The 25,876-nt window shown below is 42.0% G+C and overlaps 1 protein-coding gene across 1 annotated transcript in view; it reads left to right on the top strand.

Annotated features, from left to right (window-relative positions):
* The first annotated feature begins 942 nt into the window (after nucleotides 1-942).
* FGD3 (FYVE, RhoGEF and PH domain containing 3) overlaps nucleotides 943-25,876 on the top strand; it is a 46,773-nt gene continuing 21,839 nt past the window's right edge. The window contains exons 1-12 of the mRNA XM_074151405.1: nucleotides 943-1,226; nucleotides 2,381-2,978; nucleotides 10,730-10,819; nucleotides 12,005-12,141; nucleotides 13,869-14,025; nucleotides 18,247-18,385; nucleotides 19,231-19,289; nucleotides 22,167-22,313; nucleotides 22,856-22,948; nucleotides 23,412-23,491; nucleotides 23,872-23,902; nucleotides 24,393-24,494. Coding sequence (XP_074007506.1) covers nucleotides 2,430-2,978; nucleotides 10,730-10,819; nucleotides 12,005-12,141; nucleotides 13,869-14,025; nucleotides 18,247-18,385; nucleotides 19,231-19,289; nucleotides 22,167-22,313; nucleotides 22,856-22,948; nucleotides 23,412-23,491; nucleotides 23,872-23,902; nucleotides 24,393-24,494 — 1,584 coding nt within the window. The 5' untranslated portion in view covers nucleotides 943-1,226; nucleotides 2,381-2,429. The remainder of the gene's footprint in view (nucleotides 1,227-2,380; nucleotides 2,979-10,729; nucleotides 10,820-12,004; nucleotides 12,142-13,868; nucleotides 14,026-18,246; nucleotides 18,386-19,230; nucleotides 19,290-22,166; nucleotides 22,314-22,855; nucleotides 22,949-23,411; nucleotides 23,492-23,871; nucleotides 23,903-24,392; nucleotides 24,495-25,876) is intronic.

The following is a 25,876-nucleotide window of genomic DNA, read 5'->3' as shown; positions in this document are numbered from 1 at the left end:
CATTATGCTGATGTGCCATAAGGACCATTTAAAAATTGGAAATGCTTGAAATAAATGCTGTTCAATGAAACACATATTTAGTTTCCTCATTTAAGATGTTACCTCTTCGGGCAGTCCAGACCAGTGGGGATACTTGGCAGCACCCCCCCAGGCAGCGCTTTGGGAGGGATCGTGTGGTCGGTTTCCCCCCTTCCCGTGCCGGCTCTGCTGCGAGGAGCCTGCTCTCACCCCATGAACCTGTAACAGCACCTGAACCTGTTGCCAGGGGTTACTGCTTGCGTATTTCCAAAACCATTTATTCTGCAATCAGTATAAAGTCCGAATAAGTTTTTTAAAATTACATGACATTTAAATTATGTTACTTTAAATACTGTATTAAACTTTGTACCTTTGCCTCCTAGTGAATCCTTAAGCAGAACAGATACGTTCTTACAACGTGTGCTTTATTTATATCGTGTACAGCTCAATGTAGAACCAAAAGAGGAAGGAAATTTATGAAGACTACACCACAGAAGAGATGGGGGAGGGAGAATGAAAGGAAGAAAAGCTGTTATGTTCTGCCTGTGGCATTTTCGACCAAGCAAACACAAGGCACTGAAATCCATGGTGGGATTGTTTTTCAGTGGTTTGGGTTTGGTTTGGTTGGGTTCCCCCCCACCAAGTATAAGAGATTCACCAGAGTGCCTGAGTTTTGAAAAGTCATGGGAGAGGAAGCTCGTTAGGGTGATCGAGATGGTGAGCACATTTGCAAAAACTAAGTGTGAGCTGTGCATCCTGTTTGGTAACAAGGAAGCGGTAAAGTTCTGTGAGCCACTCGGTTCGTTAACACGTCTGATACGGCTGTAGAAATACAAAATAGAAGCCTGTCATGTTTTTTTAGTGTACAGCAGCTTGCTTTGGTGTAAGAAATTCATTGGGACTGCACCTGCGCAGTTTATAAAGGATGGTGGAAGAATGGATACGCCTCGTTCTGCATTGAGCACTTGGATTTTGTTCCCAGCTTAGGATAAAGAAAATGGAGATTTATCCTCTTGTTTTTTCCTCTCTCTTTTATTAGTACCTCCTAAGCCTGTCCATCTCAAACCTGGGCAGGAAAGAATTCCTCCTGCACCTTCCCGGCCTTTGCCAGCTGATCCCAAGTCGTCAAGGAGCTTCGCACCTGGAGAGGAAGAAATACCAATATCAGCAGGAGTCAACACACTTATTGAGAAATTTGAAAGTATTAGGTAAATATGGCTTTGCGAGACCTGCTTTAATCTCCCTTTTCTGCATTGTTAACTTAGAACAATAAAATCCAATTGTAATTATCGCGTAGAAACTCCTCTTGGGATGTTTTCTGCTGGAAGTACAGAACTTGACTGACTACACAGTTTTGATTTTGTTGTTGGTTTTTTTTTAATAAAAGCGTGTATGTCAGCAGCTTTTAGTTTGTAACAGACAGTTGTTCGTAAGGAGCTTAGGACTTGCTGAATTTGGTAAGCATTCTACCAGAAACAGGTAGCTCAGGGTCTGCTTTCAGTAAGTTGACTTGGTGTAGGGATTGGGTTTTGCATTATAGGAACTTGCTTATTGTCATCTAAAACAATTGAGTTTTCTGTCTAAGATTCAGTAGATGTCAGAATACTGTTAGCTTGCTTCTTGGAGGAAGGGGAGAGTTAAATTGCGAAGTACTGTGAAGCAACGTCACGGAGAACAGCATTTCCTTTGAAACTTTATATATGAGAGACATTAAATAGGATAAAATATATGGATTTGGTGTAAAACCAGCTCATTTTACAAACATATGAAAATTCTGAAGACCATATCTGCCCGATGGAGCTGAGTGATTTTTTTCATAAAGAGGGAGGTGGAGGCAGAGACACTGTACTCTGCCTTGGAGTGTATTATCATCTGGGTGAACCTGGTAAGGTGTCTTTTGAAAAGCAAAAGTCGTGCCTTCCTGTGCTTAAAAAACATCCTCTCTCTGCCAGAAAATACCTTGCCCCAAAGGCTTTGTTTTGTTGAAGAACATGAGTTCCTGTTTAAATGAACCCACAGCCAAATGCTTCTTTTAAAAGACGATTCCTCCCTCCGCAAACCTTTAAACCAGACTGTTCTGTTTTCAAGGCAATTTTCAAGGCAATGTGGGGAGCACTAAAGGCTGGGGACAGTAGTGGTGCCATTTCAGTAAAACCTATGGCTAGGGGTGGTATGTCGTTTTCTGAAATTGTCGGCTGGATATTATTACAACAATGTGCACACACTTACCTCTTTGGATTATGAAGAGGGCAGAAGAAATACAACTTGATTCAAATGATAATCAGGCCCTCTCTTTTGGGGCACTTTTGAGACCTCCGAGTGTTGATATGAATGACTGTTGGTGCTTTCTCTCCACCCACAGGCAACCTGTACATATTCTTCAAAGAAACCAGCTAAATTTAGCTCTTAAGATGGAGCCTGGCCTGGACTCACCCAAACAACCAAGCTCGTGTGACTGTGACATGGGGGCTTCCAGCGGCTCTTCCACAAATGAAAAAAGCGAACTGGATGAAAACGAGCCAGACGTACCGTGCAGTGCAGATCTATCTAACACAGACATAATGAAAATTAAAGAGCTAAGCATAGGCGATAACAAAAGCCGTGAAGACTGTACTGCTGTGACTGTGAGCAGAGAGCCCTCTAGAGAGCTTGGCAATAAAGACTCGACAGCAGAACTGAATGGTAATGGTAAAATTCCCAACAGAGACAGTGGCATTGACAGTCCTTCTTGTAGCGTGGCAGGGGAGACGTTCCCCAGCGAAGACGGTGCAGAGCAGAAGAAGCCCAGCATGGCTGGGAACCCAGGGGAGATGGAACCTGACAAAAAGGGCACCAAATCTTCCTCTGTGGAGCAGAAGAGAGACTCCACACAGGATGAAGACAGTGACATTGACGAAGGAAGCAGCGAGGAGCAAGAGACAGCAGAAGTGCCAAAGTTAGAATATTTGGATGTAAACAAGGTAAGGTGGTTTAATCGTTACTGTGAAGTGCTCTGAAACCAGTTCCTGGCTCTAGCCAGAGACCCCTTGCATCATTTTCGTATGTTGTTTGGGGTTTTTGTTTGGTTGGTTTTACGTCAAAGGATCATGACAGCCATTATGATTTCCTGCATGCTGCAGGTCATAACTTGTTCCAGACCTAGACAGTGTCTTTTAGAAAGGTTCCCAGTCTTGATTTAAAAGGTTTCATACAAGAGAATCCATCACAGCCAGAGGTAAGTTGTTAAGTACTTTTGTAGGTAAGGACTCACACCTTGTGTTTCTTGTTTGGGTTTGTCCAGGTTCAGCTTCTAGGGGTTAGATCCTGTTGTTTTCAGTGGGTCTCCATGACGTGCAGAGGGCTAATTGGATAGTGCATCTTGCAGGTTCAGGGCCTTGCATCCTAGTAGGACATGCATGATGGAAATATCTTCTAACAGTATTTTATTTATTTATTTACACATAGCCTGTGCTTCTATTGGTGTGACTACTTTTGAATGCAAATAAGTTGTTTTGAGGATAGTTATATCAAATCACTCTTCAGGAAAATGTAGCTAGAAAAGATTTGCTTTGAATCCAGAGTAATGTAGTCCAGGCTGTTGTGTATTTGCTGCAACTGTGTAAGATTAATGACATTTTCCTTTGATTATTTATCAAGACAGTTATTTTTAGAAATAGTGACGATGAAACGGGTTAGATTGAGCAAAATGTCTGCAAAATATTCCACTTTTTGTTTGGTGTGGGTTTTTGTTTGTGTTTATGGGGATGTTTTGGACTTTTTTCTTTCCCCCCCCTCATCCATCATGACAGTTAAGTTAATATACAGGATTTTTGTTTTTTTAAAGAATATGATGAGAGCTAGCAACTAATGAGCTGTAGTGTTCACTCCTCAGTTTGTACAAATCAGGAGTTCTGTTGAAATCACCAAATATATCCTGATTTGTGCACGTCAAGATCTTGTCCCTTTGGAAATGTGGCAGTTAAAACCCATTCAGTAGCTTCTGGGTCAAATTGGCCAGTTGAATAGTGATGAAAATTGCATGCGGGTAGGTGGTCTCTGAGCTGACAAGCACAGTTTTAGAGTACAACTAATGCTCCATGGCATCCCCTTTTTTTCCAAGAACAGAAGACAGCCTGACGAGGCAAACATACCTACAGGAAGGTATGAAAAAGCCCCAGACTTTCTCTGGCAGCACATTGCTTTATGCCACCATTCTTCCTGCTGCTTTATCTCAAGCTCAGCCTGGTGTGACTGGACTCACCTTTCATTCATGCTGCTCAAAACAGAGCCCAGGACGCTGGTACTTCATTGCTGCACTGCTCCTGCTAATTCAGTGGGTGTCGATCCCGCCAGCTGCTAGCACAAGGTTAGTCAGAAGGATGTGGAAAGGACCTAGCAGACTAGGAAGCAGTGAGGGCTGTATGAACCTGTTTGGCCAAACCCATCTGCTTTCTGTGGATGGGGAGGATGTGCTCTCATTCGCCTCTCTGCCAGTCTGCAGTCCCACTGGTAGCTGGTGTGGATTCACAAGGAGGAACCTGTCACAGAATCACCGAATGGTTGGAGATGAAAAGGACCTTTGGAGATCATCTAGTCCAACCCCCTGCCAAAGCAGTTTCACCTGGAGCAGGTTGAACAGGAATGCATCCAGGCGGGTTTGAATATCTCCAGAGAAGGAGACTCCACACCCTCTCTGGGCAGCCTGTTCCAGGGCTCTGCCACCCTCACAGGAAAGAAGTTTTTCCTCATGTTGAGATGGAATCTCCCGTGTCCCAGTTTGTGCCCGTTGCCCCTTGTCCTGTCACTAGGCACCACTGAGAAGAGTCTGGCACCATCCTCTTGACACCCACCCTTTTGATATTGTTCAACATTGATGAGATCCCCTCTCAGTGTGCTCTTCTCCAGGCTGAACAGCCCCAGGTCTCTCAGCCCTTCCTCATCACAGATATGCTCCAGTCCTTCATCATCTTTGTAGCCTCTGCTGGACTCTCTCCAGTAATTCCTTGTCTTTCTTGAACTGGGGAGCCCAGAACTGGACAACCATCAACCTGTCCCACCTCCCTGAGAGCCAGGGAGGACACCCTTGCCTTGGCACTGCGTACGTTGGACATGACTCCCTGGGCATGGAATGCTGCAAAGGATTGCCTTGGGTTTGCGCAGGAGTAAATCCATGACAATATGAGTGAGGAGATCCAGCAGGACTGCAGGGTCTGCACTCCCCAAGGAGACTTCTGTCTCTTATCTTGTATGCAAGAATTTAATGGGGGGTCGGCAGAAAACATCTTAGTGATGGAGACTCCGATTAACATCTGTATCTCAGCATCTATTAACACATCTGATCCATCCCTTGACATCTGGTATCTCTTCAGTAGTCTGCAGGTGAAAGCTTGTTCGCATCTCAAATGGCCTGATAAAACACAGAGTTGCGAGGCCATGCTTCTCTGTAGCATGCTCGGTGAATTTATGAGAGATCGATAGTGGAAGATTTTTTTTTTTTGTTTTCTTGTGCAAGTCTTCTCCCTGAAGTGCATTTATGTGAGGCACTTCAGGTTCTCCCTTGGATTTTGACTTGATTTCACCTTCAAAAAGGCGTTTTTGACACTGACCAAGCTACACTAAATTAGCTTGTTTTTGCAGCTAAGTGGAGGGCTTAGAGATTTGCTGCCTCTTCTGTCGTGTAAGGATTGTGCCCTCTTCTGGAGACACGGCGTGTGAAGCCACGCTGTGCGTTAGGTCTCCACATCATCCTCCCACTCCCTCCGCTTTGATCCTGTTGCAGATTTGGGGCACTTTGGACTAAGGGTTACGGTAAAGGGCCATGGCTTCCAGTGAGGAGAGCCAGCGCTATTCAAAGTTGACTTGTTCAGTGGTTATTCTTAGGCTGGAAGTTCACACCACCCTTGACAAAACAAAACTGGTAATTTTCCAGAAAAGAAGGTACCTGCCCCGCTGGAGGGAAGAGAGGAGAGTTCAGCCGGCAGCAGCTGCTGGCATGAGAGCTGGGGAGAGCCCCGCTCCTCCAGAAAGCCTTGTCTCGGGAGCCAGCGTCTTTCTCCTGCTTCCCCCTTCCTACTCCTAGGACCAGACTTTGCAGCTGCACGATGAGGGAACCAGCACCCTCATTAAAGATGCAAGTTTTCAGAGAGCTTTGTTATAGTTGGAGGAAGACGCATAGGAAGAACAGCTGCGGAATGATTTAATGATGGCTCAGTAACTCCTAGGATATCAAGTTGAAGTGAAGCTCATGAATAAACATCAGTAAGGAAAAAAAATCAGATTTGCTTTTTCTTCTCTAATTTTCTACTTCAGATTTCCCTCCATCCACCACCCGAGCTTTCACACATCCCAGAGCTAGCAAAGGAACATTGCCTGATATACGACTCATATTGTTCTATTTAGTCTAGATTTAGCTCTGCAGTGTGATGTGGCTTCCTTCAGGAGTCTGCAGCACAGTCTAACAGGTCTCACTATTAGCACACTGTTACTGCAATATGTTTTAAAATCTCAGGAGTGACTTGCTGGGTTTTCCAGTTATCTTTTATCAAAATGAAAATGAGCAAGGGGAGCTTATTAATTTTTATCATGTCTCAGAAAATGTCAGGAGCTCCAAGAACTGAGGCCTTGATGGTTACACAAAAAAGAGATGACATCGAAGTGAGACTGAGGGGCTGTTATGCTCTGTAGTCACATACCCAGGGCTTTTGCCTACTGCCTGGGAGCGTTGGAGTAATCCTTCTGAGAAGGCTAGCGCTTCCTCATATCTTTGTATTGAGATACTTTTCACTAAGAGTAATATGTTCTCATTAGTAATCACCAAAAAATGCCTTTCTCCATCTGTCCTGCTTCCTGCTGGGTAAATAGTAATAATGAAGTCCCACATGGGCCTTATACAGTCACTGACACACACTTCCATTCTGCCTGTATGTAGCTGGAATTTCACTTCTGATTTCATTGTACAGTTTGTGTTGGAAAATTTGGCCTGCAGTCCTGCAAGTCAGACCTTTGGGTAAGATTATCTCCATGTATATTCTGAAAAAAATTTGCATAGGTCAATGGTTTAGTCATAATGCTGGTTAAGAAAAATGAGGTATGTTCTTATCTTTTTTTTTTTTTTTTTTTAAAATACCCTGAGGAAAATGAGATCACAATACAACAAAGAAGACAACCAAGCATAGGATAACTTTTCCGTATTGTTTTCAGCGTGTTTGAATAGGAAGTTGTCTATAATCTTTCTGGGGCTTCCTGCATTCTTTGTAGGGGTGACTGGTGGGGTTTTAAAGCATAACTTTATATGATTTTAACCGAAGCTGTACCCAGCAGCTTTCTTGCAAGATTCACCAAAAGCCTCATGTGATAGAGATGCCAGCTGGATATGGTTGCGTACAACCAGTTGTATGAAAAATGGCTACTGCAGGCTATTGCCCAAGTTTTCTCACATCAGGCCTTTGTTTTTTACTTTAAATTTTCATTTGAAATTTGCTTTCCCTGGTGCTCAGTCAAAGACCAGGGCAGAGAGGTCTTTGCACTGTGAATCCTTGGCCCAGGTGGGCTCGGTGAGTGGGTTTGCAGGAAGCACTGATGTGCTTGTGGGCATCTACTTGCCCAAATCAGCTTAGCATGTGCCAGTCACCAGTTCGTACCTGGGACTGGGATATTTCAGGGGCAAACGTATTCCCACCACAGACGTGAATCTGACCTTTGTGAGAAGCTGGTTCTCTTTGTTCTCAGGCTGGCATTTCCATTTTCTTTAAAATGTTTTATGGACAGTTACAGCTGGAAATGAATTTTTTAACCTTTCCCCAAAGAAGTGAAAGAGCATCTTGCGATTGCTGCTTCGAGCACTGGAGTGAGTTTCCTGCGTCATGAAGTCAACACCTACCGCTTCCCTTTTCCCCTCTTTCTCGTCACCCGCCAGTTAAACTGTTGCCACGAGACCCTGCGGTAGATGTCTGGTTGTAAGGTACGGCTGTGGAGGACAGTCCACGTGTGCCGTGGCCATGCCGAGCCGTCACTCGGCAAGTGCTTGGGGCAAAGCAGGAGGGAAAAGCAAGAAAGAGTGGAACAGCCTAAAGTCTGCACAGGGTGGAAGACTACAAATATTCTACGTTTCTGTGTCATTTGTGTACCTTGTAAATGGCATGTTGTTTTTCCAGGGCTTCATTAGTAAAGTTAAATATGCTTCACTGGTGTGACTTAAAGATTTAAACAAGACCATTACGTGAGGAAGATAGTCCACTTTTGAGTTTGCAAATTTGTTTTACTTTTCCTTTGGAAACATAGACCGTGAAATACCTCCTTCATGGTGAACTGAATTACAGCTCAGGCTTTGTTAAAGCTGTCCTGCCGTGGCACAAAACTAAGGTTAGGAGAATGGGACTGCCTCACATTTAATTAATCTACTGTTTCATTTAAAACATTATGTCCTTTGAAAGGCAAATTAGTTCGAAAAACATGCCTCTGCCAGTAGCAGAGACAGCAACTGGAGATAGAGCTGCTCTTTAAAACTGAGCTCAAGCTGAGAGTCTGTTCAGCCGTTGTTTGGTATTTAAGCAGATGCTAGCAAGTTTTTTTGAAATATAAACTGAGTTGCAGATGGTGAAGGTCAGAAGGTTAAAAAGTGCCTGCGCTATGTAAAGATTTACTTCTGAGAACAAATGTATCTGGTTGGAAATAATTATTTTTCAAATTCTGAATTCAAACAAATCAAAGGATGCTCTTGGTGGCTGGCATGCCGGCCTGATTGCGTCAGTGCCTTTCACTCAGGCGCCCTTCTGTGCCCAGCAAAACTGGCGAATAAATTCTTTCAGAGTGAGAGACCCTCACAGTTACTGGAATTCGAAAGGCCAGGAATGAATTTTGTCACAAGCTGTAGTATCTTTCATTTGTTTGTAACAAATTCAAAGCTTTGTTGTGCTGTGATTTCTTTCTTTCTTTCTTTCTTTCTTTCTTTCCCCCTAAATATTACTATATATCACATGAATGAATGAAGCAGGATGTTGTGTAGCATGTATAGAACAGAGTATTTGAATTTGCTTGAAATAATTTGAGTAGCAGGTAGGCAGAGGACGTGTCAAAGCTTTATTCGTGGCGTGGTTGCCTGTCTCTAGGTTTGTGTCTAGAAAGAGAGGGATTGCTTTAAAGGGAGACAGATGCTGTTTCAAATCCAGAAAAGCTATTCACCTTCCTTCAGTTAATACTTATGTCACGGAACTGTGGGTACTTCATGCTAAGTGGTACCTCATTTCATGTAGGATAACTGTGGGTCTGGTTTGTTTGAATTCTTTGAATTTCTAGCTCGGAAGTCTGGGAAGTCTTTCAGTTGTATTGCAGTTTGCCTAAATGTAGGGAGGGTTTATTTAAATTTTTCCTGTCAGCTTTTTTTAGAAACAAAATGAGGTGATGTTGAAAAAGCTTAAAGAGAGCATTTAATTGACATTTTCTAACAATCTGATGGTGGCCAGCAGGGTTATGTCTAGAAATGCCTGCCACAAATGCTAGCAAGTGCACAGAGACAGACATTGGGGATAGAAATCCCTGTTGCTGGTGAGTGGCCCAGGTGCTTCCTGAACTGGAAACAGCCCTCTGTGTTTAATAGAATTCAGCTGGACTTTTACTCCATGGATTTGTCCAGTCCTTTTGTGAACCTGCGTGAAGGTTTACCCTCTGCAGTGACATGTTGCTTGAGGATGCGGCTCTTGGTCTTGAAGCAGCACCATAGCTATTTTATTTGATGCTCTTCAGTTTTCTCACAGAAGAAATAGGGAAAAATTGCACCCAGATGATGCTCTCTGTTCTGTTAATCATTTGTACAACTCTCTTGTCTTTATTGAAGTTGTCTTGTTATTCCAGATCGAGCCCAGTAAATTTTCCCTACATTTGATCATCTTTGCTGCCCCTTTTGGCTGTTGGTGTTCCCAAACACAAACCAGCCAGCCCTCAGTTCTGGACCCTACTTTTGGTTTGGTTATATGTAAGCATGGCATTTAAAGTCTAGACCCTTAAAAAGGTATCTAGAGCTTGTCAGAAAGCTAAAGCCTGTATTCTAATAATTCAAATATTTTTAAGTACTAAGAGAGCGAAGAGTCTGTGTAGCTTTTGGCTAAACTGTGATTGAAATCGGTGCTTCATAACTGCATTCAAGTTTTTTAATTAGTCCTTTCTCATATTATTTTTTTTAAATGAGCTTAATGAAAGACTTCACTGAATGACCTGAGTTACATTGCTCAAAATTTTTTCCAGGGAATTGGCCAGTGTTTAAAGCTGCACAAAAATCTTAGGAATATGCTGTAGAGAGTAATGCTGCGCTGGTCTGTGGCCAAACAGGTCTGGTTTCTAGTTTTCTTTTTAGTCTTTTAGTCACACTGAATCCAAAAAGGAGAACAGTTGATTTACAGTCTAGTGCCTTAGTTACCAAATAGACTAGACATATTTCCAGATTTGGAGGATGTTTCTGGTTCTTTGTAGAAAAACATAATGAACTAAAGTAATGTCCTGACTAGCCATTGACTGCATTACTCATTGCTCTTTCAGCAAATAACTTTAAAAGTGTCTCTGGAGCAAACCGATCCTTTGGTGAGGGATATGGAGCAGATTCTGAAATGTCTTAACCTCCACTTCAGGCTTCTCTGCTGGCAGGGAATTTGGCCCACTGAGAAAACGGAAAAAAGAACAGTTGATGAAACTTGGGTTTGTAGGTGCAGATGGACTGTGTTACCTGTAACTTTCTTTTCAGTGTACAGAGCCCCAAAAGCTATTCAACATTGCAAATGAACTGCTCCATACAGAAGAAGCATATGTTAGAAGACTCCATCTGCTGGACCAGGTAATTTGGTTTTGCATAAACTGCTTTCTTTTCTGTGAGCAGCAATGGTGTCTCCTGTTCATCCCCTAACCTATAGCCCAAGAGTGTGAAAACACTGTTTATGGGTGGGAGATGGAGTTTGCTGCCAGGCTGCTGCCAGGGGCCCCAGAGGTAAGCTTTTGGCAAGTGGGTTCCCTCAACTGAGGATTAGGATGTCAGAAAGAGGAATGGCAAAGCAACAGCCCAAGTTACAGACACCATCAGCATTCGGTTCCTCCCTGGGTGTACGTGGAGAGGAAACCACGGGGACACTGAAAGCACTCAGAAATGATGAAATCCATGATTTCTCTGTAATGTGCAAGAAGTTTGAGTTTTACTGAAATCAGGTCACGTGGGTCAGCCTCGTGCTCACAGAATATTATTTCTTTTTTTTTTTAACCAACTGTGTTTCATAATTGGTGTCCATCATGTTTACACGTGGGGTAAAGTAAAACTGGTGTGATGAATCTGAACTTTATTCCACATAAACATCTACACAGTTCAGGCATTTCTATAATTACCTCAAAATAAAAAATACATGAATGTGCAGGAAAGAAGGAAAAAGAAGGATGAATTGCTAATGAAAAGTTTTTAAAAATGAGGAAAAAAAAGAAGAAAGTTGTCACCTTGTTAGAAAACTTGTTAGAAGCTGTAACTTGCAGAGCCCTCTACCCTCCACTCTAGAACCTCTATGGAAGACTTTCCAATGTTTGCTTTGGATGAGCAGAGACTGTTTCAGAACCTTGGAAATCTTGGGCGTGTCTTACCCTTTTGTTCAGTACAGTGTAATTTTTCCCACAGAGAAACAAAATGATCACATGGTTTATTTTGCTTCACGTAAATAAGAGTAAGTGCTCTTCAGGGACTGCTTGTTCTGTGCAACTTGCACTCCCAAATACAAGATATCTGATCTTCTCAGTAATTTCAATCTTTTTAACTTACCCCTCAGATTTTTCTAATTTATGTCTATGGCCCATAGTCATAAATCTAACCCTAATTGGGCTTACATTTTGTGAACCTCCTGAAAGACCCCAAGGAGTGACTACCAGAAGTCAAAAATTGTAGCTCTATTGTAAGGCAGTCAGCTTTGTAATATTGCAATCTAAAGCCAGTGTATCTAGGATCGTTTTTTGTAAATATATGGTGGTGCTGTCTTGTCTCATGCAGGTTTTTTGCACTAAGTTGTCAGAAGCAGGTATTTCATCTGAAGTGATAACAGGAATCTTTTCAAATATTTCTTCCATCTATTGTTTCCATGGACAATTTCTTCTTCCTGAGCTCAAAACAAGAATTACACAAGAATGGTGGGTAACTGTCATTACAATTACGTTAAAAATATGTTTTCAAGAAACTATAGCAACCATAAGACCTCGTCTAATTCCAAAGTTTTTAATTGTTTAATGCAGTAGTTCACTTGTTATTTAATACATTAGTGTGGAGTCTCTTAAGCATTTCTGAATACAGGAATAGACCTGAGTACTCAAAATTTCTAGAGTGTATTGTGAGAATTTTTTCAGTCCAAAGTATTGCCCAAGCTGTTTTCCTTACTGTATTTCCACTCTTCTATTATTGCAGTACTATGAAATTGCAGTAGTAGGAAGGAAGAAAATTGCTTATTTTGGCCCCACTGTAACATATTAAAAAAGCTCAGTTACTTCTCAGAGAAGGAAAATGCATTGTCGTGTCACAGTCTAGACTTTGAGTGCCATGTTGGAGACTTCATGAGAAACATCCATTTCATATTTTCTTTAGTGAATTTTGTTATGATTATATAAAATTTAATTTAATGTTAAAATTAGCATTATAACAGCAAACCAATGGAAAATCTGGACAGATAAGATAGATGACATCATACCTATAAATCTGCTTGTGTCTGGTACACAACGACGGCTGTTGTTGAGCACCACAGTGTTGCAAATTTTTACTCCAGAATTTGTTGACCTTCTGCTGTAGGAGATAAAAAATACTGTTGGTTATAGTGTATATGTAGTTTCTTTAAGAAAATTGATGTGGGTTGGTTGTTTTTTTCAGTGAGTAACAAGGGTCAAGTACCAATTAAAATTTGGCAAGTGTAACAAGTTGCAGATGATGCAGAAGTGCAAAGAAGTTAATTTTAAGGCAGAGGTAGGAAACTGGATTTGAGGTGACACACTGACAAAGAGTGTCCTGCAGTGGAAGGTGCAGACGGTGCTGACACAGCACCTTTCCAAGCATGTTAAGTGATGAAGGCAAGAGCAGAGTTCACATCTCTCTTGGCTGAGTCTGGTCTTCACATAGTTCATCGATGACCAGAAGGAGTGAGTCTCACCACCTTTGCACCTAACTTGCATTTACAGGGACAGCTGTAATATCAGGGAAGGAAAACTGGAGAGTTTGGAAGTCAGAAGAGGGCAAAAGCTTGTTAAATGGCTAAAGGGGGTCTAATGCAGTCAGACTGCAAAGTTGCAAGTTCTGCAGGAGAGGAAAGCTGGGGGAAAAATGGCTGGCTCTCTGCCTGGCTGTAAATTTGGAGGAGACAAAGATGTGTTGCTACCACTGCTCCCAGCACGAGGGGGGCTCTTAGCAAACGTATGTCTGGCTCCTGCACTACCCAGCTGAACTGAGCCATCTCTTGACATTAAAACCTCTTCACATGTTTGGCTATGGTAAAAAAAGATTATTTTTAAAAAGTTAAGGTTTCCCACGAGATTTTGTGCTGGACACCAGAGATAGATAGATGTTTCTTTAACGATGCGTAGTCAGTTTGAATCTGATCTGCACTTAAGAGAGTGACGGTGGGGGCAGAAATATCATCCTTTGTACATCTGGATGGATGTTTAAGGTTTCATCTAGTGTACCATATAGATTACTTTAAACAAAACAGCCTGAAATATGTTGACTGCCTATGTGTGTAAGTGTTTGTGCATGTGGGAGACAACTGTGAAAGTCTTACAGTTTTCTCTCTGTACAGTTTTCTCTCTTACAGTGTTTTCTCTCTGAAGACAGTATTGATTTCCACAGATTTCAGTACTTACCTGTTTCTTTCCTGTAGGAACGTCAACCCACGGCTAGGAGATATCCTACAGAAACTGGCTCCTTTCCTGAAGATGTATGGAGAATATGTAAAGAACTTCGACAGGGCAATGGACATGGTGAACACGTGTATGCAGAGGTCTTCTCCATTCAAAGATGTTGTTCAGAACATACAGGTAAGTTCTTAATTGGCACAATATCGCTTGGAGATGATAATTTATTTGTGTGAGTTTATTTTTTTTCCAGTGTATGACACAAAGTGTTTAGCTACAATACTGCTCTAATAGTAAAAATACACAATTTTCGTGGCCGTCCTTTTTTCTCTTTTGCTGTATGACACAGGTTTTTCACATAGATAGCTTTTTCTCCACTCGTATATTTAAGGGGAGTATCAGAAGTTGCAGAATGAAACTTTGCCGTTGGCCTGACAATTCTGACCACAAACATGTCCATTTATAAACTCTTTGATTTCTTTTCCTCATTACTAATTTTAATTGCTTTTTAATAAATACATTTCTATTCTGAGCTGAGTGTGTTTGAGTTTGGGCATGTCACTGGCAGCATCTGCTCTTGGTCTGATTTTTCTGAGGCTCAGAAAGTGGCACGCAGCTCTTGGGGATCACAGCTCTGCAGAAGGATGCTTAGCATGGATTTTCATGTGTTTTCTCTTAATTATACAAAAAGCTGTGTGAGGAGGGAGGAAGAACTCTGCTGGCGTATCAGCAAAACCTCTCTCTCCTCCTCGGGCCCTGGGCCAGCTGAAGGGATGCAGCAGGCTCAAGTAAGCTCCCAAGCATCCTCCGCCAGGGCTGGGAACATGGGTCCCATCCCTGAGGAGGGAGTGGGTTGGGCCGAGGGGGGAGCACAGCTGCCTGCCCTCAATGGGAGGATTGTGGCTGGGCCAGCTGTCAGGACTCAAGTAATCCCCCAGCAAGCTGGGAGAGGAGGGGCCCTGTGCAGAGGTCAGGGCTGCCGGCAGGACTTGGACAGGAGCTTGGAGGAACAGGAGCTGGGGAAGGTCCTCTCCTACCAGGCTCTAGCTCCACATGGCCTTTTCGTAACTATTTTCTGTCCGAACCTACCCTGCTTTCACTGAGGTTCTGTGCAGAAAAGCACTGAAAAAAAAGTGCACGGGCATTTTGCTGTCATCAGCTTGTGCCAGGCTGCTGACATGGCTGTCTGAAGTGAAAATCAGTTAGTGACTGCTTTCCCTACAGCACAGGCATCTGCCTACCCTAAAATTCATCTCTCTCTTCTCACCAGCGAGATACACACATAAACGATTTGTGCGAGCTGTCAGTCTGCAGAATGGTCTGCAGCTGTCCCAGCCCAGGAGTGTTTCTGCTGTGGCTTGAGCAAGCTTTGACAGGCAGCACAAACAGAGGCACTGCCTACAGGAGAAGCCACTCTGAAGCCTACTGATGGCAGTATTCCACTGTTGGTTATTTTAGCAGCAACATCACAGCAGCTTTTGCTTCTGTCGATGACTGTAGCTGCAGGAGACAAAGACTGAACCCAGAACACTTTGTGCACTCATCTGACCTATCTCGGTGCTACCAAAAACCACGGTGGCTTTTCACAATACCAGTTGAAATCTGTTGTGATTCTGCAGTAACGCACTGTCCACCTAAGCTGTTAATGGAATAGTTACACAGTTGAAGGCATCAACAATTATTAATTGTGCTAAACTAGGCATAAAATCACACAACAAAAATCACGTGGTACTTATAAGTGAATGTCTGTGACTTATCAAGTTTACTTTAGCTGACCTTGAAGATAAACATACTTTCTATTTGGTTCACATCCACCTAGGGGCCAAAACTTGATAAGTGGTGAGTTTATTAGGACTTTCGTCAACTCTCTCTTTACGCCATCACATAAATACTTTATATATTTCTTATATTGAAATATATATATTTATATATTTTTAATATGTGATATATAAATTATATATAAAAATATATATAAACACATATATTTAAATATATATATCACAGAATGATCACAGAATGATATGGGACCTCTGGAGATCATCTAGTGTAGGGGGCTTGGACTAGATGAACTGCAGAGGTCCCTTCCAACCCCGTATTGTTCTGTGATTCCATGTTTTGGATTGTCACATGAATGAAATACAGAATAAACATTTATTCTCCCTCTAGTAAAGTAATTTGAATTGCAGTGTAAACTCTGTAGACTTTTAAAAATTGCATAGCATTAAACTTTTCCTATTTGGAACAGTTTATTTTGTCACTGCTGACTTTTTAGAGAAGATACACTTGGCATGTGAATACAGCTGATGTGAGCCTTGAAGTGACTTCCTCCTCTGCTTCCCTATTGCTCTTCAGTGTTAAGGTTCATCCTGATGCAGGAATAAAAAGACAGTGGAGAAGCTTATAGTAAGTGGATTTGGGAATATAAACCAAGCGTTAATATGCAGTAGTGAAGTTCTGTGTCCCTTTTAGTTCTTCCTGGAATCTCTGATTCTTTCCGTCCCAGTTGTATTTTCTGGAAAATGTGGTGCTATAAAACTCTGAGACATGATAAATTCACTTTATCTCCTATAAACAGAAATATTATGCACTCTGCTACACTGTGACAAGGTATTCTTAAAAGCAAATTTACATCTTTGAATTTCTGGAAGGATAGCTAATATTTTTCTATCAGACATTCATCTCATTATCTCCAGGCTTTGCTTTGAGAATCAGGCGAGCCAGCAGTGTGGGCTGTAATATTTATAAGTAAAATTGCAAATACCTGAAACAAGCACCTTTCTCTGAGAAAAGCATACTGAAATTAATGTGTTTGTTGGGAGGTTGCTTACACAGACCAAGACGTGGCATTAGTGAGCTGATGTAAAAATAATGCTATGGAGAAGAGCGTGTGTGTGTCTGTGGTTAACGTGCTGGGGGGGGATTCAGGAATCAGATTACATCGCTAACAGAAACTTCCTGTGTGCTTTAAAACAAATTACTTATTCTTACTGTGTTTCTCATTTCTCTTCCCCTCTTTTAAATAGAAATATCCCTTCACTTCATAGGCATCCTATGAAAATAAGTACACCACAACCCTCAGTACTGTTGCAAGCAGAGCATGTTGGTCCGTTACCGTGTAAAATTTAGCATAATCACTCTCCACAACCTGCCCTCTTTCTCGGTCAAGTGGAAAAAAAAATAATCTGAGGCAGCTCCTTCTTCAGAGGTGGCATGTGAGCAGTGTCATCTGCTGCTGGTACAGTAAGCTCTAGCAAGCAATATATCCCTATATATTCTAATTTTATGTAGTCTTTGGGGGGGGAAACACTGCATAGGGCTATGAATGGGAAGAGCTTTTCTGAGCCTTTGAAGCAACACACAAAATCTAAAAGATTGTTGCATAGCTGCAGAAAATGCCAGACGGGACAAAGGTGAAACCTCTCAGCTCTGATGTCTGCTGGAGCGCAGGAAGGCTCTGCAGGGGGATCTGGACAGGCTGGATGAATGGGCCAAGGCCAGTGGTTTGAGGTTGAACAAGTCCAACTGCTGGGTCCGGCCCTTGGGTTACACCAACCCCGTGGATGCTCCAGGCCTGGGGCAGAGTGGCTGGAGCTGCCCGGCAGAAAAGGACCTGGGGGTGTTGGTCGACAGTGGCTGAACATGAGCCAGCAGTGTGCCCAGGTGGCCAGGAAGGCCAACAGCATCCTGGCCTGTGTCAGGAACAGTGTGGCCAGCAGGACTGGGGCAGTGACCGTCCCCCTGTACCAGGCATTGGTGAGGCCTCACCTCGAGGGCTGTGTCCAGTTTTGGGTCCCTCAGGACAGGAAAGACCTTGAGGGGCTGGAGCAGGTCCAGGGAAGGGCAATGGAGCTGGTGAGGGGTCTGGAGCACAGGTCTTGTGAGGAGCGGCTGAGGGAGCTGGGGGTGTTCAGCCTGGAGAAAAGGAGGCTGAGGGGAGACCTTCTCGCTCTCTCCAACTCCCTGAAAGGAGGGTGTAGCCAGTGGGGGTCGGTCTCTTCTCCCAAGGAATAGGCAATGGGACAAGAGGAAATGGCCTCAAGTTGCACCAGGGGAGGTTTAGGATGGATATTAGGAAAAATTTCTCCACGAAAAGGGTTATCAAGCCTTGGAACAGGCTGCCCAGGGCAGTGGTGGAGTGGCCATCCCTGGAGGCATTTAAAAGACAGGTAGACGTGGTGCTGAGGGGTGTGGGTTAGTGGCGGACTGGGTAGTGTTAGATTTGTGGTTGGCGTTGATGATCTTCAGGGTCTTTTCCAGCCTAGATGAGTCTGTGATTCTATGAAAGCTCGAGATGATGTTTTACACTTGTCTGATTGAATCTGAATGGTCATTTTTCATTGCTGTTTAACACTAAGGGCAGGAACAAAACCAAACCCTTCTGTGCTTGTTTTCTCTCCATTACAGAAACAGGAGGTGTGTGGAAACCTGACATTACAGCATCACATGCTTGAACCAGTGCAAAGGATTCCTCGTTATGAGCTTCTCCTAAAGGACTACTTAAAGAAACTTCCAGAAGAGTCGCCAGACAGGAAAGATGCTGAAAGTACATGTAAACTCCTTGCTGTCTAATGAGCATAATAAAATCTGGGAGAGTTTTTTCTTCATGTGTTCAGATACTTTCAATTAGGGCTATGATAGAAATGGAGATTTGAATTATTCAAATTATTCCCAAACATAGCAAAAAGGGATTTTGAATGCTCTTAGAGTAAAGAAGAAAAGGGTTAATATGTCAGCTCCAGGAATAAACAATGGTGAATAAACAATGGTGAATAAACAATGACAAAATATTGAAGTTTGTAATGGTAGAACATTTTTATTTAATACATTGTATGGCCAGGGACAAATACAGGAGGACATCCTTGCAATAGCCAGAGGAAGAAAATAGGAATGGTCTCAAATGTATATGTTTCCCCAGGAAAGCAGGTTAGACTACGTTAACACAAGGAAAGGAAAAGTGGGCTCCCGTTGGTTTCTAGGAGTTTGTGATCTTGGCCAAAACAGGGTTCATGTTACTGTAAGCACACAAGCCCTGTTTTAGGAAAACAGTCTTAAAACATGCTTGTGAAGACTTAAGTGAGACTTAAGTTAACTTTTAGTAGGTTAATTCCTAGAAGGTGATTTTTTTGGTCACTCTGTACTTTGGCTTGCCTAGGCTTTTAGGTTTAACATTTGGATGCACATGGACCAGCTGAACATGCAGAAGTGATTGTGCATATAGCTGTTTATAAGCATTCCTTTTTGTTTTCAGAAGGAAAAAATAATAGTCCTTGCTTTTGCAACAGCAATTTTGCAGGAAAAGCACGAATCAGGGAGGTGAAAACAAACCCCATGGTGCTATTAGCAGATATAATCTGGAGAGTGCATAACTGTTGCTACCTTTATTTGCAGAATCGCTGGAGCTCATATCTACGGCAGCAAACCATTCGAATGCAGCCATCCGAAAGATGGTGAGTGGAAATTGTGTAATGGAATTGTTATCTGACTGAAACACTTGGTTGAACCAATGGCCCCCATTGCAGTAGGCTCAGTAAAGTATGCTGGGGAGAATTTTTATATACAGTGAGTCACGCTTTAAACATCAGTTGCATCTGAGTTCTCCTTATCATAAATAATCCTATTGTGGTTACCATGGGTTGTTGGCCCTAAATTTCACTTTCTTTGTTTTAAGGACCCAATGGTCCTCCTTGAGAAAGCAGGTCTTCCTAAAACTCAGTATTTGCTTTTCATTGAAGAAAGTTGAATTTATTCCAGTTAGGTCCATTCATAAGGTGTCCTTGCAGATTTTTGCACTATTTTTTTAGTCCTGCAGGACTACACCAGGCTGGAGCTTGTTTTGGTTTTATTTTGGCTCATTTTAAATGCACAGAGTGTGCATTTACTGTGTGTCTCGGTAAGCTATACTTCTAAAGCTGTGCAGTCTGAGACCATGGGGATTTAGAACGTTAGCACGTTCTACATACAGAACAGCTAGTACATTAGCACTAAAGTAAATGGACTTTATAGTGACAGATGTTAGACCTTTTGTGCACCCAAGTGCCTCTGGAGCTTGTATATCTAATAGATCTGAAATGGTACCTTTCAGACTTAACACTCTCTGAGTATTTGTGGGTACAAGGTTTACGTCTGCTTCCGTATCAGACCCTGCCAGCGGGGACACCATGAGACCACGTTTCCTGTGGCTGCTAGGGAAGTAACCAGCTGGTGTCTGTGTATTTTCAGTATGTCTCAGTGAAAACCAGTTTCAAAACTGTCTATTTCTATTTGAGTCTAGCGTGTTCTCTTGATACAGCTATATTTTTGGTGGAAATTTTTCTGGCTTGGGGCCTTGAACAACTCCTCCACAAGTAGCAACTATTTTGCACAGCATCTCCACAGAGGGGAGGAGTATGAAGCCACCAGCCAGTTGCTTTTTCTGTTAGTATGCAAAAACCTGTTAGAAAAGGCTGCTGTAGTAATTTTGCACCCCCTGTTTATTGCAGATAAGAACCTGAAGCCTCTAATCAGGGCTTCTTATTGCATTGAATTCTTCTGTAATTAATATCCCAGTAAGAATTTCAGGTTTGACCTCGCAGTTTCCCAACTGGCATGTCCCATCAGCAGGCGGTGGGGGTGCGCGGGGTAATGGGGAGCAATGAAGTGCGAGAGCCCCACCATCCTGCACGCACATCTCAGCAGAGCTCCGTGGGATGTGCCAGGTCAAAGCCGAACGGAAAGACAAGCAAGGGCTGTTAGCAAAGTCTCCAAAAGTTAGTGGAGGTTTGAATTAATTGTTGGCTGCTTCCTCCTGTTGCGGCATAGTTGAAGAAATAAATCATGCTTCCAAATCTGACTCCCTAGAAGTGCAGATGTCGCTCGGGTTTTAGATCTGCTTTTAGCGTTCTAGTTTCTCCTTTAAAAAAAAATACATTGATAAGTTCAATGGGGTTTTTGTTTGGTTTTGGGTTTTTTTGTTGGTTTTGGGTTTGTTGTTTTTTTTTAATTGGTGGGATCTCTTGCTCATCTTCCCATTTGGTGGAAAAAACTCTACTACTTTCTGGGGCTTAGGTGATTTGCTTACTTGTTTTTAGTCCATGCTCCTCCTTGCCTTCCATTTAGTTTTGCAGGGTGTTTATTTTAACAGTTTGGTTTTGTCTGAGTTTTTTTTGGTTGTTCATTTCTTTAATCATTGGTCAGAAGAATTGATTAGGATGGGAACTGGTGTGATTGATGTATGTTTGTGGTGAAACTTCACAAGTCAAATGGGGGTAAACAAAGTGTGTAAAGAGCTGAAATTCCTGCTTAATCTATAGATAGATTGAGGTATGATGGAGAGATGTGTTTGGGCATATTTTTGGGTGTAATTGCATAGATCTCTATCCTCACTTTCTGACCGTTTGCTGACAGTGCCATTTGGAGCACATCACTCCAGCTTATGGTTGAAAGCCAAACCTTCCCAAATGCTATAACTCAGTAGGAAGATTTACACATCTTTCTTATTTTGACTTGTTAAAGCTGCTGCAGTGCTTAATATAGCAGCTGTAAGGGGGTGAGCTGTTACCTCTGTCCATTTGAATACTGTATCGAAGGACTTTAATATTTGGATGACTTCATATGAAGTAAAAACAGTGCTTTATAAAGCACTTAATAGAAAGTAAAAACAGAGGAGAAAGTAATGCCTTCATATAGAATTTTGACCAAGACATAAGGATGACTTTAAGCATTTTGTCCTGGCCTATTTCATAGGTACTTTTTGCCATGGAGGCCCTTGCATAGGACTGCAGTGTTCCCCATACAGCTGAGGGTTTAGACTTAGCTTAGAAATGCAGGATATGACCATGCTTCCTGATGGACACCTACCTGACATTGTCTCAGCAGCGATACAAGAGGTGGAACTTCTCAGAAGCTGAGAAACAGTTGTACTCTAGCAGAAATTTTAGTCTGAGATGTGAGGTGGAAGCTGAGTTAATAAATTCAAACTTAGAACCAATTTGATAATGTACTAGTCTACAACTTGGCCATTGATTTTAATGGACCCAATGCCACTGCTTCCAAAGATGCGTACTTACTATTGAACAGGAATATCTAAAAACATCAAATAGGTTGATCTCAAAATGTCATTAAAATGGTACAACCCAAGTTTGACTCATTAGTGACTAGTACAGTGTGGGGAAGAGTATGGAAAAGGTATTCATTAATTTTTGAAAATACAAAGTTGTAGCAGAAGTGAAAGACTATTTTCTTTCCTACTTATTTACACTTACCACAAAAGCGATGCTGTGGGTAATAGACCAAGTGGAATAATTTTTTTTTTCATATTTAAATTGCTGAGGGGTTTGTATTTGCAGGAAAAGATGCACAAACTTTTGGAAGTTTATGAGCGACTCGGTGGTGAAGAGGATATTGTTAACCCAGCCAATGAGCTCATTAAAGAAGGACACATTCAGAAACTTTCAGCAAAGAATGGCACAGCGCAGGATAGATATTTATTCTTGGTGAGTATTTTTGTTGCTCTCTTCTTTTCAGAGCTGTTCTGTGAAATGGTACATTTCCACCTTCCTAATCCCAAATAAAAAAAGCTTTTGCTGACTGTGGTGGGCTGCTCTTTCCTCTGAGCAGCGGTTTTCTCTTGATGCATTTTCCTTGTGGATTTCCTTCCTTCTTCCACGCTTATGTGTTGCTGACAGCTTGTCAGGCCCAAAGGGGTCTTTCCCATTTCCCTCCTCAGAAGCTGCGTTTTTGCGAAGTGCCCAAGGAGGTGTGTTTCCAGCTGTACCACCTCCTGCCAGAGGGGCAGCGCTCGTTTGCTTTCAGGGCGCTCGAATTGGCAACAGAGAGAGGGGGAGAAGGGGGAAGTGACTGGCTGGTGTGTTTGTCTGTCCACTTCTTTTGAGTAATGGTATGTGAGCCTCGCTTGCTCCTTGAACCTCTTCCTGAGAACTGAATCTTAGAGTGAAACACCCCAGAGTCCTGAACCGTCAAAACGCAGGCTCTGTCCAGCATGTAATCCCTCAATTTAACTCTGCCCTTGTTGCAGTTTAATAGCATGGTGCTGTACTGTGTGCCAAAGCTGCGGCTGATAGGCCAGAAGTTCAGCGTTCGAGAGAAGATGGACATTGCAGGACTGCAGGTTTGCATCTCTTCCCCTGTTTTAATGCTTCCCCACTCGATAACGTTGGGTCCTCTCTGAATCCAGAAATATGACAATATATGTATGTAGAAATATAATAACATTCTAAAATCCAGCTTTGCATCTCTTTTTTTTGGAATTACTATGAGGTGATCATCCAAAGGTGGGTAAGAAAATGGTGGCTCTGTACCTGCTGTGATGGAAAGCCTTCCCTTGTCACCTAGCCAACACAGGAGCCACCTTTTCCCCTACTGCTGAAGGGGGCTGGTTGGTGACACAGATTCCAAAGTTTTTTAGCAAGACAAGTAATTATGGAAATAATCCTCTGTTTTTTCTACCTCTGTACTGTATTCTGAGTGATCCTTTCAACCAAGTATTTCAAAGAATGAGTATATTTGTAAGTCATTAAAAGTGATTGAAAGACAATGGAGACTAGGAAGAAGCTGATGTGTTCTTTTTACAGGTCCAAGAAATTACCAAGCAAAATGTGACTCATACATTTTCAATAACAGGAAAAAAGAGATCACTGGAACTACAAGCCAGGTACTGTGCTTGTTCTGTCTTTTAAGGTTTGCGAATATTTATGTAGACATTTATGATCTAGGGGATATGGCTGTGCTAGAATGACATAGCTTTAAACCAGGAGATGAGGTAACTTACATATGCAAGAGAATACGCTGGTCCTAAGTCAGTGTGTTAGTGCTATTTTGATCTGCTGTATTGAATGCTTATGGTATTTATAGTAGTGCTTATATATGGTTTTGGCCTTTGGTAATAATTGAGGTTAACATTATTAATAATGTTTATAAAATAGTGGATAGCAAAGCTAAAATCTTGGTGGACAGAAAGCTGTGACTTGAATTTACTGAAAATATAGGAAGTAGAATTATGAAGTTTTCTGTATTTTTCTTTTGTTTTAACAGGACAGAAGAGGAGAAGAGGGAATGGATCCAGGTTAATACCAAACCATTATGATATGGGTGGAAGCCATGCAGTCAGCACCCTCAGATTTTAAAAGTACCTTTTCGGGGTTCCGAATGAAGGTGGCCGGCTGGGGAAGCTGGTAGCCTAGGCTAGCCAAGCTGCTTGTGGAGAGCTGTGGAGCCGCAGCCAGGGTCCCGAGGCTGACCCACCATCTCCAGGCAGCACACAGGGCTTCCAGGGGGTTCTCCTTCCTCGCAGAGACTGAGGAGCTGGAGATTAGCCTTGTATATTCTTGCAGTCTGACTTGTAGAGACACTGTCTGATAGCAGGCTTCTTTTTTAACTTAAAGACTAGTGATTTAACACTACTCATAGTTACTAAGGGTTTTAAGTTGCCATTTCATTTATGCAAGTCTAAGAGTTTTTCACTAAAATGATAATTCTAACCATTTTCCTGTGAGAGAATTTTTCCAAGGCTCCTTTTGTGACGCTTCTCATCTTTGCTGGAATTTTTGTCTCAGGTCATTCAAGCAACAATTGAAAAGCACAAACAGAACAGTGAAACGTTTAGAGCTTTCAATAGCTCTTTTTCTCAAGAGGAGGAGCATCTTCCTGATTCCTCAGTGAGTTTGAGTGCTTAATTCACCTTCTTGGCTATAACAGTTTTACCACCAGTTAAACTGGACTTACACAGCTAACTTTAAAATAGTGTAGTCTTGTTCTTGATTTCTATATTACATTGCAGTACAGTCAGCTCCATTTCTCTGGCTCTCAACTGCATATCAGTCATAGCTACTCAACCATGCAGGTATGGAATAAATTACCCAGGGTAATTCAGTGCAAGAGACCTATCAGTCATGTTTTCCAGACTAGTGGCTCATTTAGCATAACAGATATAATTCTTCAGTGTTATGAGTGGTTGGCTGTCTGGAATGATGTTTGTGTGCCTGGGAGATTTTGTTCATTACCTTTCCCCAACTTCTGAGAGATGCATTTTGGGATTATTATCTTTTTTTCTTATTTTATTATTATTTTAAAAGTTTTGAAGAGTTGAAAGGGAATTGATGCATTTTAAAAGGATCTTAAAAATACTGTCTTACAGATAACAAATATATTTCAAAAAGAATACCCTTCAACTAAATATGCAAAATAGTCTTGAAAGTTTGTTCTGTTTCTGTACAACTGTAATGTATTACTCTGTGCTGTGTTTGCTAGGAATTTTGTTTTGGAAGTATTCTCGTGAGGATAATAACAATATGCCTTCATTTGGCTTGAAAATGATGCTGATAGCCTTAACCACAATCATTGGCAACAGACTAAAGAGGAGAGGGTCTGGGAGAGGGAAATTTTTAGGGATTTTGTGCAGAGCTCCCTGTGTGTAGGTGATGGCAGTGGTCTTGGAAGCAGAGGGAGAGAAGCTCTGTCTGCAGAGATTAAACTTGGGGATCTTTTTATCTTCCCCCTCCCCTGCCCTCCTAATTTTTTTTTTTTTTGGTACCTAACTATTTTTGAATCTCTCCTTTCCCAGATCTGATTTGGTGACTCAATAATGCTGGATTTTTATCTGACTGATTTCCCGGGGGGCTCAGGAGAGATGTTAGATATTCCTTTCATCCCAGCATTAATCACAGCCTGACAGCGATCTTCGCAGACATCCGCAGAGTCTAGGATCCCATTGCTGATAGCAGCCAGCAATGAGCCCTTTTCAGAATATGGTATAGCTTCCTGATCATGAACTATTCATCAGCTAAAAATACTTGGAAAAAATGGGAAAACAATCAATTTGTGCCTATATTTTTAAGTTAACGCACAGCTGCCTTCAGAACCAGGATGCTCGGATGGAAAAAAATCTTTTGCTAATGAGCAAGCTAATAAGGACACTTCTCTCTACCTAATTAAGACACAGTGTCTGTTCAACTTCATTATTATTATCTTGCTTTGTAAATTCCATTTTATTTTGCTTCTGTATTAATGGTGTAGCCACATGTTTATACTCTACTGGTTC

The sequence above is a fragment of the Numenius arquata genome, chromosome 8, assembly GCF_964106895.1.
Source record: "Numenius arquata chromosome 8, bNumArq3.hap1.1, whole genome shotgun sequence".
NCBI lineage: Eukaryota > Metazoa > Chordata > Aves > Charadriiformes > Scolopacidae > Numenius > Numenius arquata.
The sequence above is the reverse complement of the archived record's forward strand: the minus strand, read 5'-3'. Positions and strand labels throughout refer to the sequence as shown.